This window comes from Meleagris gallopavo, chromosome 7 (genome assembly GCF_000146605.3).
Source record: "Meleagris gallopavo isolate NT-WF06-2002-E0010 breed Aviagen turkey brand Nicholas breeding stock chromosome 7, Turkey_5.1, whole genome shotgun sequence".
Taxonomy (NCBI): Eukaryota; Metazoa; Chordata; class Aves; order Galliformes; family Phasianidae; genus Meleagris; species Meleagris gallopavo.
The window spans coordinates 21,314,433-21,329,971 of NC_015017.2; the positions used below are offsets into that span (position 1 = coordinate 21,314,433).

The following is a 15,539-nucleotide window of genomic DNA, read 5'->3' on the forward strand; positions in this document are numbered from 1 at the left end:
AGAAATGATGAGATCACTCCTCATTTTTTTCTCCCTTGGAGAAAAATTGAAAGAAAGTTGGGCATAACTTTCGCAAGTTTAACTCTGATGTTGATGGTGTCAAAAAGTTCATGTTGATGGTGAAAATTTTCAGATGTAATCCATACAGTTTCATTTTACTGATTTGGTTCAATTTTGATGTAGCTTTAAAATTTTTTTTTTTTTTTCATTATTCCTCTCTCAAGTATAAGCCATTTACTTTTGAAATGTTTTGATTTCTGTGTTTTAGACATCTTTACTGGACTGATGCAGGGACCAATCGAATAGAGGTGGCAAAATTAGATGGACGGTACAGAAAATGGCTTATTTTTTCTCTACTGGATCAACCAGCGGCTATTGCTGTCAATCCAAAACGTGGGTAAGTTACTACAGGACTTCTCAGAATTATTTTCAATATCACTCAGTAAAAAACAACAACAACAACAAAAAAAACAACAACAACATGAAAAATCACTATGATAAACTTTATAGGAAAGACTTAAGGGTATATTTTCCTGATTAAATTCAGGTTTTTCTTTTTATTAATGTTAGGAAATTTATATCCATGGAAATACATTTTAGGATTAGATTTCATACAGCTACTTGCATTGCTGATGACAGCAGGTAGGTCAAATAAAAATTTCCTTTTATAATGCTATGTGCTCACCACATTTCTTTATAAATTTCTGTGTTTCTGCTGACATAGAGAATTTTTTTTCTCTTTTTACTAACTTCAAGTAGTGGAGAAATATCATCTTTCAGGGAAAAACAATGTAAGTGCACTGGTATGTTAAACAGCAGTGCTTGGGGCATTTCATATTCGATAATGGATCACAGAACATTGTGCTGTATGCTTCTAAGCTGGAGTAAAGCAGCACATTTCCTCAAATTCATTTGGACTCTGTAGCTTTATCTCGACTGATGAGTGCTCAAATATTCACTCCTTCTTCTTCCATTGAGAATGAGGAATTGTCACTGAAACCACTTCTCTCCAAGTCAGGACATGAGATGCAAACGTCTTTATCTTCTGTACTTGTAACATGCTTATTCTGTGGACTTGGTGTAACTTTATTAATCGCAGCTGCAAAACATAGACTGCTGCTGAGCAGCTTTATGTTTCATGACTGACCTGTTCATTTAAACTGTATTGTATTACTGGCAAATTCTGTACTATACTGAATTCTGGTTGTGTTCTTTTAGGCTCATGTACTGGACTGACTGGGGAAGGCAGCCCAAGATTGAATGTGCCTGGATGGATGGACAACAAAGACAAACTTTGGTCTCCGAAGACCTTGGCTGGCCAACAGGTCTTTCTATTGATTATTTGAACAATGATAGGATCTATTGGAGTGATTCCAAAGAAAATATTATTGAATCTATGAGACATGATGGGACAGACAGAACCACAGTATTACATGGAGGTAAGAATTTGTTGTGGAACTCACACAACAGTAACCAAGATGTGTGCTTAACAAGCACTTAGTTCACACATGTGGGCTAGATTTTCAAGAGCATTGCAAAGGACATGTCTGGTAGCATTTTCACCTCCATTATACAGGGGTATGTAGCATACCAGGTTCAAAGTTCACAATACCAGATTCCCTGAGAGTACATGACCAACTTAAGGACAATACAGAAAATGAGTTTCTTGCTCTCTTAAGGTATATTATTAAGCAGTTTGCAGATACCGGTGTTATGAGGTGGTCAGTCATGTGATGATATTTATCTTCTGCTATGAATGTCTTGAAGTGAAAGGATTAAATGGTGTGTTTAGTTGAATAACAGCAGTTGTATTGTTTTTGGTAGAGATTTGCTTGCTTATAGTATGCTGTTTGGTTCTTTTGAGAAGTAGGCAGTCCATACAGCCTTGATGTCTTTGAAGGCCATTTATACTGGATAGCTAAAGAACGAGGAGAAGTCTGGAAAAAAGATAAATTTGGAAATGGAGAAAAAGTAAAAGTTCTGACTGTAAATCCATGGCTTACTCAAGTGCGCATCTATCACCAGCATAGATACAATCAGTCAGGTAGGTAATCAGCATCCTGCATAAGCCATTCATTTCTGTGAGATTGAAGTAGGTATTGTTGTTTTCAAAGAGCTTAGTAACCTTCTGATAATATGTCAATCAGCTTTGTGACTTTATTTCTGAGAACAAAAAAATGAGAGTCTGGGAAGTATTTTCTACATAAAATGAAATCAGCAGTGGAATAGCATACAGTGCTCTTCAGAGTCAATTAGTAATAGATCATGGCCATGCCCTTTCCCTTCTTACCTCCATGTTGGAACTGTTTGATGACACTCAACAATATGAATTTATCCCTGTAATATACAAGTATTAGCCACTTACTACTGCCCTTAGGGGGATGTTTTAGCTATGTCATGTCTGCAGTAATCACAGGGGAGAGATATCAAGAAGAACATCCAGCATGCACCTCTTAAAAGATGTTTTAGCTTTCAGAAACAAAAGGCTTCCTGTTGCTCAGAAATGTTCTGTTTCTTCACTTTTGTACTGGCTTCCAACAACTGTGGTCTCTTACTTAGGAAGAATGTAAGAAAAGGCAGACAGAAGGCTTTGGTAGAAATGCAGTGTTTGGGCATCATTTGTTCTAAAAAAAAAACACAAAAAACACCTGGATTTAGACTTGTTTTGATTTCTGATATGTGATATTAATGATACACTACTGATTATGCAATACCCTGCTTTATTTCAGTAACTGAGATATGCCTGAGCTGCTGAACTTTTCTTCAGCTGCCTCTACCACATTTTTTATCTTTCAGTGCCTAATCCTTGTAAAGATGTCTGCAGCCATCTCTGCTTGTTGAGACCAGGAGGATACACTTGTGCTTGTCCTCAAGGGACTCGGTTTGTAGAAGGCAGCAGCACAGAGTGTGATGCGGGTAAAATAATTTGTGAAACTGAATATAAAAGCAAAGGAAGTTTTGCTTTAAGAATACAGTACTGCATTACTGAATTAGAAATTTAGAGGGATTATATGACTGACAGAGTAGATGTTTTTAAGTCAGGAAACATGGCTTTTATTCTCAGTTGTGTTTTGTGGTCAGCTAGTATGCTTCATGTATACTTCATGTATACTCTTTGTCTGTGACTTGTAAAATACATACAGAAATACCACTCAAATGTCCAGTCCAGACTTAGCTGCAAAATTGCTCACAGTTTCTAAATCTTTTAAAAATTTTAAAATACGTATATCAATTTTAAAATACATATCAATACAAATGCATTGATTTCAGAACTAGAAAATTTCTGGCAAACTATGATTAAATAAAATGACTTGTGTTTATAATTCTGTACAAAGCTATTGCATGATCAGTATAATAGAGTATGTTAGACACTGGAAACAAAGCTTACAGGACTCACAGTATGAACAGAGATAACTTACAGATAATCATATACTGGACAGCCTTTTAAACACTACAGGTTAGTGCTTGGTGGTTACAAAGCAGCAGAGCCCCCTATAGCACATCCAAAAGCACCAGTAAATTAGAATGACTCTGCCTTTCCCAAAAAGAAAGCATACTGCTGCAGGATTTCTGTTTCTTTAGCACTCTCAGCTTACAGTGGTGCGAATGGTAGCCAAAATGTCCTTGTCCTTGCAACATCTCTCAGTTAAGCTTATAACGTTACATCTGGGATCTTTTCCTGTTCTCTGAATTATTTTCTTTCTGCTTTTACACAGCCTTTCCTCTTATTTGCATTTTCTTAATAATTAGTGATGCTGTTTTGTTGCCACAAAATGCAAGCTGCAGAGAAGAACTAGTAAGTGATGTAATAGTGAATGAATACAATGCACCTTCAGATCAGAATAAGTAATGCTGTTGATTGCATTTGTTATTAGTTGCCGTGAATGTGCTTCCATCCACTGGTTTTCTGAATAAGTAAATACATGGCTAGGTTGCTAGCTCTCTCTGTATAACTTCCAGCTTCGGCTTTGCAGAGGAGGTGAAGTATTGCAAATTTCTGAATAGAGAGCCTTGAATGATACTGGTCTGCATTGATCCAGCAAACAAAAGCGATGGCACATACAACTTCTGGGTTGCTTCTGTGCACCTCCTATTGAATCAGCCCTTATTTTCTGATAACAGTTTTTGCTTCAATTAAAATAAATATATTTGGGAGAAGGAAAAAAAACAAACAACCAAAACCAAAAAACAAAGCTGCTGAAAAGTATCCTGAAAGTTTGTATACGTAAGTTCTGTATAAATAAAGTGCCTTATGGTATTACTTATTTTGCTGAAGATGTTCTGATAACACATCTGGCTTTCAATTTTTGCAGCTATTGAATCCCCTCCCACAATGCCACCAGCGTGCAGGTGCATGTATGGAGGAACGTGCTATATAGATGAAAGCGGCCTTCCAAAATGCAAGTGAGTAGGTTGTTACGGTAGTTTAGGGTCAGATTTTGTTCATTTAGTCATGCACAATCAATTCAAAGCTTTTAAATATGCTGGAACTGCTTCAGTAAATATTAAGCTTTGGCAATAGCATGTTTGTAACAATCACAGAAAAACGTGTAAGTGTAAAAATATCAGAAAACAAGCAATGTAAAATTGCATCTGTTTGAGAAAAACATCAGGAAGGCAAACTGCTATGAAGGCTAGTAAATGTTATGCCAAAAAATGTTAATGGAGAAGTAAGGCTCTGTAAATACAGCTTGAAACAACCACTAGATGCCACCAGTGTTCCAATGAAACTAAATCATTTGACTTCAGTGACTAGTTCTCTGACTCAGCAGATTTTTGTTTCCACTTTTTATTCCAAGAAGACATATTATCTTTACAGTCAGTGAAACATTACTAAGCACAGAGTTAATTTATGACAAGTGGATATATATTAAAGAATATAATAATGAAACTGAGATTCTGTACTGAATAAAAGTCAGCTGTTCTACTTATGTTTTCAGATGCTCTTATGGCTACACTGGAGATTATTGTGAAATAGGATTGTCAAAGGGAGTCCCTCCTGGAACAAGTAAGCTTCAATTATATATTGCACTTAATGTTTTGAGTTAAGGAATATGTAATACCTCACAGTAATACCTGTGGAAGCATAAGCTTATAGTTCACTGGGATCTTTTGTATGTGCAGCTTTGTTGCTTGAATGTTTGCTTATTCTTCTGTCTTTGATAGCAGCAGTAGCAGTGCTGTTGACAGTCATACTAATCATAATAATTGGAGTGTTAGCGGTTGGAGGCTTCTTTAACTACAGACGGACAGGTTCCATTTTACCAGCACTTCCCAAACTACCAAGGTATGTTTCAAAGACTTTTATGACTGAGCACTGAGAATATATTTGTGCCCAAATATTTCTGAAAAATCTAGTTTATTTGCCATGTGCCTGTTTCACTGGAATATGGCAACAGCAGTTTTGTGGCAGCTTCATTGAATTTTTTATTCCAAGCAATGGACAAAGAACTGTTGTCAAACTCTTCTACATTCTGAATTAGTGTTTAAATAAGGAGCAATATAGAAGTCTCTTTACTTGATCTGATACTTCAGTTAAAAAAATGCAGAAGGTATGGTTACGTATGTTTCAATTTTCTATAAAATTGTGTCAGAAAACACAGTTCTCTCTGGTAAAGGGATCTTTATAATATTGATGGTGGAGTTCTGCAACTGTTTGAAAACACAGTGGGAAGTTGCAGAGAACCTTTGTTTTCAGGGAATGTGATATCTGTGCATTTTGTAGGTTCTTGCTGTCCTGACAGTCGCAGTATGCAGGGAGAACCAGCCTTGTAAAATGTAATTAAAAAATATTTGATGTTTTAAACTGAAGGAAGATGAACTAAAATGATTTGTGATGGCTTCAAATAACAGTTTTGACAAAAAAGATGTATTTGTATTTAGCTTTAAGCCAATTAGGTGTCTTTAAAGGTATAAAGCTATATCTTTGCACAGGTTTCACGGTAGTAACTCTTAAATCAGAGTGATAACATTATTGTAATGAGGAATGCAGATGTAGTTACATTTGCTCCTTAAATGCAGTTCTATATACTGCACTGAGTGTACTGAACAAGTTAAATTTATTTATGAATTCCTGTAGTTAAATTGGGGCAAAATTTTCATGCAAATTTACCCTGTAGGACGAAGAGTTTGTGAGATGTCTTTAAACTACACAGTGAAATTCCCTGCTTCCTGCTTTGTTGAAAGGAAGTTTTCTACATCACTGTTCAGCTATACTTCTCATATAACTGAGGCCGTGTGAAATGGAGAGTTTGTTTGTTTTTGGGTTTTTTTGTCTGTGAGGTTTGATTCACAGTTTTCATTTCTCTTGCAAATATACCATTGTGCAACCACTGTTAAGTTCCTCATTAAACGGTTGATGCATATGTTAACTGCAGAGTTTACTCAGGCTATAGCTGTTACTCCTAACTCGGGATTTGTCCATGTATGAGAATCCTAGACTTAAGCTTTTAAAAATTGTATTAGCTGGTTCCTAAAAATACAGCATACCCGCAGAACACTGGCTACATTTCCAGTATTTCTTATGCAAACTTAGTGTGCTCTTGTGGCCACTGTAAACGTATATGCAGATTGAACATTTGCATTTACAGTCCTGTAGGTATCTTCATGATATCTGGAATTATATCCACAAATTTGTATGCCATTGCATCTTCATTTTTTATCAGTTTCTATTAATTTGAATTTTTGAATTAATTTATACATTTGTCTGTAAATGAACAGTGAAGTAAGAGTAGTCAACATGTAACTTCTTGAGCCTGTTTGGTGTCTACATAGGCACATGTGAAGATGTGTGATCATTCTGAATGGGGTAACAGGTTAGAAAAACTGCTGAACTAATGCAGACATGTAAATGGTCTCATTAGCTTGCTTATAGCCAGCAAAAATTCCAAGTGATTAATATGGTTAGAAGAATAATTAAAGGAAACTGTTTTATAAACTTCTTTTCTGTATAATATGTTCCTTTTTTTTTCCTTTTTTTTTGTAGCTTAAGCAGTCTTGTAAAATCAGCTGAAAATGGTAATGGGGTAACTTTCCGATCTGGTGCAGACGTAAGCATGGACATAGGAGGTTCTGTTTTTGAAGGAGACTCTGCTATAGACAGAGCAATGCAAATGGTAAGATTTAGTTCTGAAATATGTATCTTTCAATTGTGTCCTTTCAGTGTCATTTAAAGCTGACAGAGGAAAGTCTTGTGTGTAAAAAACATAGTGAGATGATAAATGTACTCAAGAAGAAAAATGAACACAAAGATAATTTTCTGAAATAGATTTTTATAAACTGAAAACAAGAACAGATTGTTCTTTAAAATAACGTGACTGCCATTTCTCAAGATTTATTCAGTAGGAATTAAGTCAATTACCTGTTTTACTATTTCAGTTTATTCTTAGTGAATACAGTGAATGAATTAGACAAATGAAAATATTGCAGGGAGGAATTTCTTGAGGGCCTTCATGTTCTGTAAAACAGGTAAATATGTAATTTTCAAATTCTGATTGTATGTTGGAAAATTCAGAGGTGAAACTCAGGACTAACCACAGAACATACTACTTAGCACAGCAAATTGTATACTTGGACTGTCTCTTATTTTAGTGAGTTGAAGCAAATCAGGTTTAAGTTTTGAGGACATCATTGAGTGTAACTCTTATTTTATTCATATGCTGTTATGCATATCTGAGAAATAGCACATCCTTGTGTTTCCTGTTCTGTATAGTTTTCCTATGGAAGAAAATATTCCCCGGTTTACTACAATATGTACAATACTCAAAAGATTTTTCTTTCTACTAAACAAGTCTCAAGCATGTTTGAGTAGTAAGCACTTGCTGCAAAGTTTGCATTGTGAATTCCCTCGACTTTTAATGTTAAATTTCAAACATAATTGACAATAAAATGAAACGAAACAGCTAGTGAAGACACGCTCATAATATGTGTATATGACATTTTTCCAGATAAAGAAGCACACTGATTGTTAGAACTAGACAGCCTTTGTAATGAAATAGCCATGTGAACATGTCAGTAAATACAGGGAAATAGCTCTAGGCTTAAATATCGCATCAGTTGTTTGTTTTCTTTTTCATGTATGGAAAAGCTTCATGGTGCTTTATAATTTTCTAGCCTAATGTTGACATATACTGAAGCCCAACTGATGCAGTTTTTACATCGCTTGTAATATCCAGGTCTGGCTACAAACTATTTCTACTTAAGTGCCATTAATGCGCTCTATATAATTCAAGCTTGCAAAAAATAAAATAAAAAATAGTGCTTTACCGGGGAAAGAATTCAAAGAGTTTGGTTTATGGTAGCAAAGAATTGTAGGATATATTTTCTGAACTTTCAGCGTCGCTTATGCATAAATGGATGCTGGAGGAATGTTTTTCAGTATTACTGTTCTTAGCCAAGCTAGCCGAAATTGATAGAGGCAGTTGTGAGGTAAAAAGATAGCACAGGTGTGAAACTTTTTGCTGTGGGGCATTTGCTTGTGGAAATGAGGCAGGTTTAAAGAACTTGCTGAAGTACCCTTCTCGTTCTGTTCCCTGTTATTCCTGTGACGAGGCTGTCACAAGTAGCAGGTTAACTGAGCCTGGGTAGGATTTTGTACTGCTTTTGTTACCATTCTAGCTGTTAGTGCTTGAATGGCTAGCCCTGGGTGACTATGCCTGTGTGGTACTAAATACTTGTAAGATGAATTAATCCCATTCTTTTATAATTCAGATGCTGCTTGATAATTTGGTTGTCAGTCTGAAGCCTCTAAAATGAAATATTTATTTTTGATAATTCCTCTCTACTGAAGTTGTGATTTATGGAAGTCATCTTTCTCCATCACAAATTACTCTGAGTCTATTAGTCAAATGTAAATATATTTTTTTCAGCTAGAAATTGGAATAATGCTGAAACACAGCATGGTCTAGCTATTAAGTCAGAGAGTAAAAAAAGATATATAGTAAACTTGACATTATACTTTCAATAGATGCTAGATTTTGTCTAACCCTATGTGAAAGCAAACATGGATTTTTCTCTGAAGTGAAAAATTGCACTATAAAGTCATTCCTGGGAGTGTGGATGTGTGGAGATGTTCACTGTGCTGGAGTTACTGCCTTTTTTTTTTTTTTTTTTTTTTTTCTCTTCTCTGAAGAATGAAAACTTTGCAGTAGAGTCAGGGAAACAACCAATAACATTTGAAAATCCAATGTATGCAACCAGAGATAGTGGAGCTGGTGGAACCAGTGAAGTTACAGTCATTCAACCAACACAGGTAAGAGAAACCTAGGCTTGCCTTTCACTTTTCATTTTTCTTACAACCTCCTTTTCTTTGAAGAAAGTTGAATTGCCTTTTTCTCTTCCAGGTAGCAGGATCTGGTAGTGTGGAAAATGAAAATTTTGAAAATCCTGTGTATGCCTCTACATTATCTGCCAGGCCAAAAGAACCTCCTCCAAGTACAGACACACCTCAGGTAGTTCTACAGATGTCTTTTTTCCTTTGTGCTTGAAATCAGAGGAACTGAATTGTGTGGGAAACTGCAATATAGTTTCTGTTCTATGTAAGTAGGTCCATCAAGTTGGCATATGCAGTGTATGAAATAACTATTTGAATTATTTTCAAGCTGATCAGGAAGTGAAAGGAAAGGAATGCAAGTGTAGAATGGCCATGGGCACACAGTGGGAATCTGTTGAGATTAAAAACCCAGACTGGTTCACCATGATACCAAGACTGGAATGAAGGATTTTCTTTCACTGTCTGCTGTGCTCCATTTTGAGGGATACTAGTCAGGAAATTGTAATGTAAGGCTACAAATTGTCATTGTTTCCCAGCAGAAATGAGTATAACAAAGATTTTACTTGGGACTTCGTTTAACAGTTACATTAAAACTGCTGTACCTCAATAGAAACAGCAGGGTATATTTTTTTCCTGTAACATACCAAAAGAAAACATAAGGAAAAGTACGTTTTTGTTTGAAATGGGGAAAACCCAGCTATTTTTGGTACTGAAAGTTGAAGTAAGACATATACTCATTGTGTATTGTAATCATTTTGAAAATATTATTATTAATTTTATCCATATTTAAAATTACTAGGAATGACATTTAAAACATTTGTTCTTTCTGTTCTTACGGGACATTTTAGCGATCAAAATCCAATTATTATCTCATCTAGATTACTTATAATTCATGAAAGATAGATTTTTTTCATGTTTTCAAATCCATCTGCATGAGCATGAGTGTCTTGTTTTCATGTTCTTTACATGCTGTGCACTGAAAAAACACCTCTAAGCTTTGAAATGACATTTCCATCAACCTGATATTGTAATTTCATGTCCTTCAGTAATTTCTCTTGTGTTGTTTCAAGACCGTTTTTGACTCTCTAACTTTTTTTGGGGGTGTGCATGAAATGATAGTTAATGAATTAACTTAGTCTTGCCTTCTGGTCTAATGTTTTGAATACTGCCAGGTATCCTTCAGAGAAGAAAGCTGAATCCCTTGCTTAGTTCATCTATTGGTGTCTGTTGAGTTACAGTGGACGCATTATGTGACCATTTTGTTTCCATTCCTATCTTTTATCATATTTCAAATGCACGCTCTTCTGGGGAGATGCCTTGTAAAATGGAGCTCTCATTTTATTTGATGTCTTGATGCTCTTTCAAGTAGAGAAACATAATCAATAATAAAGGACAAAGAAGTCTAATTGAGAGATCATTTGAATAACGTGACATAACATTTAAAGAGGTAGCCTGGAACGTGAAGGTGCAGCGTGACTAAAAGTTTACTTTGATTATTTGATAATAAAAAACTGAATTTATCTATTTTCCTTTGCTAGAAATGTCTGTTGGATAATATAGTGAGGCCAGTTGTCTAGTGAGAAAGTAGTAGCTGAGTATAGAATTGTGATATAAATGACCATTTCAAATACTTTTTTGTGACCTTTCATGGTTTTTGTGACGAGTCTCTGATGCAGTCAGATAAATAAGATAAACAAGACTCACACTCCCATCTGCAGGGAAAAGATTACTCTAGATCATTCACCTTTTCTCCTGTGTTTATGATTTGTCATGTTAAAGATGTCCAGAAAACATTGGAACTTGAGCAGGCATTAAAATATTTAAAGCAGTGCAATTAATTAAAATTACAACATAGCAGTGTGAGAACATCCAGCTGAAATTACCAAGTTAGCAGTCAATCCCAGTGAAACCCATCAACTGTGCTGGCATTTTGCTGAGAAATGGTGAGAAAAATGTCTAAAGCTCTATTAATTTGTATATTTCAGGAATCAAAGTGGAGTTTCTTCAAGAGAAAAATGAAACAAAACACTAATTTTGAAAACCCAATATACGCGGAGGTATTGCTTAATATTGTATTATGCTATTTTTCAGCTAATGCACTGTTGGGCTTAGTTTTTACTCTTAGTAGATAAAAGATATGGACAAATTCTACTGCTAAGTGAACTGGCACATAAATTCGTGCCCAGGTCAAGGTGGATCTAACATGGTTTTGAGAAAAATTAAGGAATTTTGCACAGAATGAAGTGCTCAGCAGACACCCAGTTCAGGTTGTAGAGCAGCATTGCTTACCTCTCAGCTTTCCCAGCCTAAGCACTGTGACCAACTCCTGCTCCAGGATCCCATGTGCTAGTTTCTGCTTGCAGATGCATTCTGATACATCTCAAACTCAAGCATGCTGTTGTACCACAACTGGTATGAAAGCGTCTAGTACCCTCTCAGTCCTAGATTTAGTACGCACAAAAACTAAATAGCTCCTTGTGCTGCAGCCTGCTTACATAAAAGTCCTGGGTTTTTTTCCACCCATGCAGTAAGAGGAGACCCTTCTTTTAAGATGTTATGCTGCCTGATATGTGCTGGAGGAATTCTCCCATGGTGTGTTATCAAGCCTTTGAGTTCTACTGACTTGAGCCAGTAATAGCAGCTTTTCATCTTACAGTTAAGAATTTCACGAGGGCCTAAGTGCCATAACAACCTCAGTTCCACTGTCACGTGACTGAAATTTAGCTGCCTTTGTGGAGAATTTAGGTTTCTAATGCCTGAACAAGGTGAGAGATTCAGAAAACCAGAGGTTTATTTCCCCAAATGTAATAAGCATAATGATTTGCAAACAGTAGTGATGCCAGTGTAATCTACATTCATGTGTGCACATGTAGACTTGTGAAGTTAGTCTAACATAACCATTGCTATTATTGGAGTAACAATAACAATTAAAACAGAAATCCCAGTGTGCTGAATAATTTTGAAGTAAGTTATTTCCTCGGCAGAACCTTCTGAGGTGAAATTAGTATTTGACTTTTGTTAGGTGGTGATTTGCATAATTAACATATCACTTAGTAAAATATTTGGATATTTAGTTAATATTTCTGAAAGTTGAGGATGAATGTTTTGTATACTAGAATGTAAACTTGGATTTTCTGATTATTGTTTCAGATGGAAAAGGAACAGCAACAGGACACAGAAAATATCCCTCCTTCCTCTCCTTCACTGCCTCCCAAGATTACTCTGAAGAGAGACCAGCCATTAGCTTATACAGCAACAGAGGATACATTTAAAGACACCGCCAATCTTGTTAAGGAGGACTCTGTTGTATAAGTAGGTAACTGATTTAGGGAAAATGAGACACATCCATTTGCACATATATTTTTTATAAACAGAAGAGTAAGGTTCACATTCAAATGCTTTATAAAAATATATACATCTTTTAGTCAGTGGCTGGAGATGTATGTTGAAACTATGCCTTGTTTTTTGACAAATGCCAATTACTATTTTTATGAACAAGTATCATGGTGTACTATATGTATATCTTTGCACTGAACCTGTCTGAAAGTAATGTTATAAATATATTGTAAATTTGTAAATTTTTCAAAGATTATCTTGCTTTTTTTGCTAGTAGAAATCTGTATGGAATTGGTTGCATAAAGATAGGGGTAAATTCATTGTATAGGGGCTTAAAAATACCAACAAGGTGAGTATAGGAGCGTTACTGATTTACAGGATCTTTTGCATGTATATTTATAACAGTACCTTTTAAAACTTCTACTGGTGCTCTGGGCATCCTTACCACCTATTTTTATCTTCTGCTGGATGTAGGAATGAGTGTCTCTGTTTATCTTGTGTTAAACAAAAGTCAACGCAGCATCATTATGCTGAATAGCTATCTGTGCAGAATGTTGTTCTTATGTTTTAACTGCCTGGGATAAAACAATCCATTAGACATACTTTTCCACCAGGATCCAATTAAAACCACTCAATTAATAGTGTTCTTTAAAAGATTTGATATATTTAGATTTTAGTGTCATGAGTACTTAATTTAATGAGATTCTCTCCTGTACATCAGTGGAATAGCTCTGTTCTTAGCTGGAGTCTCTGGAAGTTATTTGTACTATTAAATGAAGTAGCTAGATTTCTGTAACAGCTTATTTCTAAACAGCAAAATACAAAAGATACTGCTTCATTTAAGAAATGATTCAGGTTTTTTAATGTGAAAATTTAATTTTATTGATATTTATTTCCAGAGGTGGACATTAATAGAAAGGGAAACAATTTCTACTAATGCAGTCTTTGTAGTTAATCTGCTTATTTTGATAACCTTTTATCAGCATATACTGTATGTCTTACCAGTTTTTCTATTAATTAGCCAAGGTAGTTTCCACAGTGTGAACAGTTTGAGGAAACTTTGAGTACCACTACAGGAACATGTAGCATTTCTAACTAGTTACTCATACAATTTAAAGATTCCTAAATTAAAATCATTGAGACTTCTACTATTTGATTGTTTTATGTCTAAGTTCTCAAAATGTATACTATTTCTAATTAGAATGCTTCTAATTATTTTGTAATGTACTTTTATTAGAAAAGACTACTGGAAAATAATGCTGCTGAATAAATTTAATAAATGTATTATTTTATCATATTCCTATTCTATAACTTTTTGTCAATGCTGTATGTATTTTGCTACTGTGGAGACTTCAGTGCACACTGAGATGAAAGCAGTCTTGCTTTTGGTAAATTCAGGTAAGAATAGGTTATGACTTTATACAACTGTTTAAAGTTTTTTATATAAAGTAATATTTTATCACCGCTCCCTTACATGTATAAATAATAAATAAACTGGCCATTGAAACAGGAAAATGTTACAATTGATTGCAGGAAACCAGTTATTAACATAGTATACACATAAGCAATCAAAATGTTAGTCTGATATTATATCTGACTGCTTTAGTGTAGAAAATCTCTTTAGAATCTGGAACACAACATACACATCTCTGAAGAGCTATGAGAAAATAATTCCTTTTAAAGGCAGGTTGCTCTTGTTATGGAAGGGATTAATAATCCCTCAATGTGTTTTAAAGAGAGAATGAAGAGCTAGCATTTCCTTGAGATTTACGTCCTGCTGCTTTGCTTATACATCAGCTGCATATCAGAGGGTATTTTTTTTCTTCACTGTACATTTTTTACTTTTCAAATGTAGAAGAAAACCATTCTCGGGAGACTGTATTAGATAGGTGGCATGCAAATTTGATTATTTAATATACTTGATGGCAAAGGATTCCCAAGCTTTAACTGGGTCTCTTCATGTCAGTAGTGTATTGTAACACAACCTTCTGAGTTTGTAAATATGTTTTGGTACTGTGCTGAACAGAAGCTTTAGATTCTTTTTCCTAACTTCATTCTCCACTTTTAGTATTTTTCCCTCAGTCCAGTCCCTTGCTGAATTCTTAAGTTTGGAATTTTGTTGTCTGAAAGAGGGCTCTCTCTAATTGGCCACTATAGGCCCAATAAATTAAAATGTTAAATTTTTTCACTGTGCACTTTCTCTATAGCTTTCAGGCCAGGTAGAAAGAGCTATGACTCTATGTATGAAGTAAAATAAATCTCTTCTTGAAACCATTTGTTAGATAATAAAACCTCAATAAAATACTTAACAGCACCTGAACCATTTTTACATTCTGTCCCTTTCTTGCATATGCTGTCCCACCCTAGCACACGCACACTGCACAGTGATGAAACTGCTTTTCTTACATTTGGTGCTCTGACCTGCACATGGTATTTTCTAAGCTTAATTGAATTCCACATTAATGATTAATCACCAGCGCAGGTCTTTAGCAAATAAAACCTTTACCCTCCCAATTTTCAAATCTCCAGGAACACCAGCATGTCAGTAGCTTAACTGATAGAAGTAGTGTATAAGAGGCACAGCAACTTCAGCTGCCACTTCATCATTTTGAGCACACTCTTTGTACATTCAAGTTAATTGACTGTAGCATATATTCGTGACCTGTTTCATCTAGTGAGTGAAATAATAATCCTTTTAAGTTGCAAAGCACATTGAGGGCATAATGAACGCGAATTTTAATATTTTCCCTAATAAACGATGCAGGTATTGGGAAGGGGTATTAAAATGCAAGTATTAAGATATAAGTATTGCTCTGTTTGAATAGTAATGGGGGACTGTTTAGTTTTGATTTGTCCTGTAATTTCATACCTTTAAAATAGCTTGTGTTTTGTCTCTACACAGCTGAATAGTCAGGTGGTTAGATGTGGTCAA

At 35.2% G+C, this 15,539-nt stretch overlaps 1 protein-coding gene across 1 annotated transcript; it reads left to right on the plus strand.

The window, feature by feature from the left end:
* Positions 1 to 93: 93 nt before the first annotated feature.
* Positions 94 to 13,915, plus strand: LOC104911774 (low-density lipoprotein receptor-related protein 2-like). Its single transcript, XM_031554297.1, has 13 exons — positions 94 to 98; positions 269 to 397; positions 1,219 to 1,439; positions 1,868 to 2,044; positions 2,797 to 2,916; positions 4,314 to 4,404; positions 4,941 to 5,008; positions 5,167 to 5,287; positions 6,986 to 7,115; positions 9,131 to 9,250; positions 9,342 to 9,449; positions 11,257 to 11,328; positions 12,422 to 13,915. The coding sequence occupies exons 1-13, from the start codon at positions 94 to 96 to the stop codon at positions 12,581 to 12,583; spliced, it is 1,524 nt and encodes a 507-aa protein (XP_031410157.1). The 3' UTR covers positions 12,584 to 13,915.
* The last annotated feature ends 1,624 nt before the right edge of the window (positions 13,916 to 15,539 follow it).

Excerpts from the sequence above, each read along its gene's own strand:
- LOC104911774 (XM_031554297.1), top strand. Across the intron at positions 1,440-1,867 it reads AACCACAGTATTACATGGAG|TAGGCAGTCCATACAGCCTT; the intron begins GTAAGAATTTGT and ends TCTTTTGAGAAG. Across the intron at positions 5,009-5,166 it reads GGGAGTCCCTCCTGGAACAA|CAGCAGTAGCAGTGCTGTTG; the intron begins GTAAGCTTCAAT and ends TGTCTTTGATAG.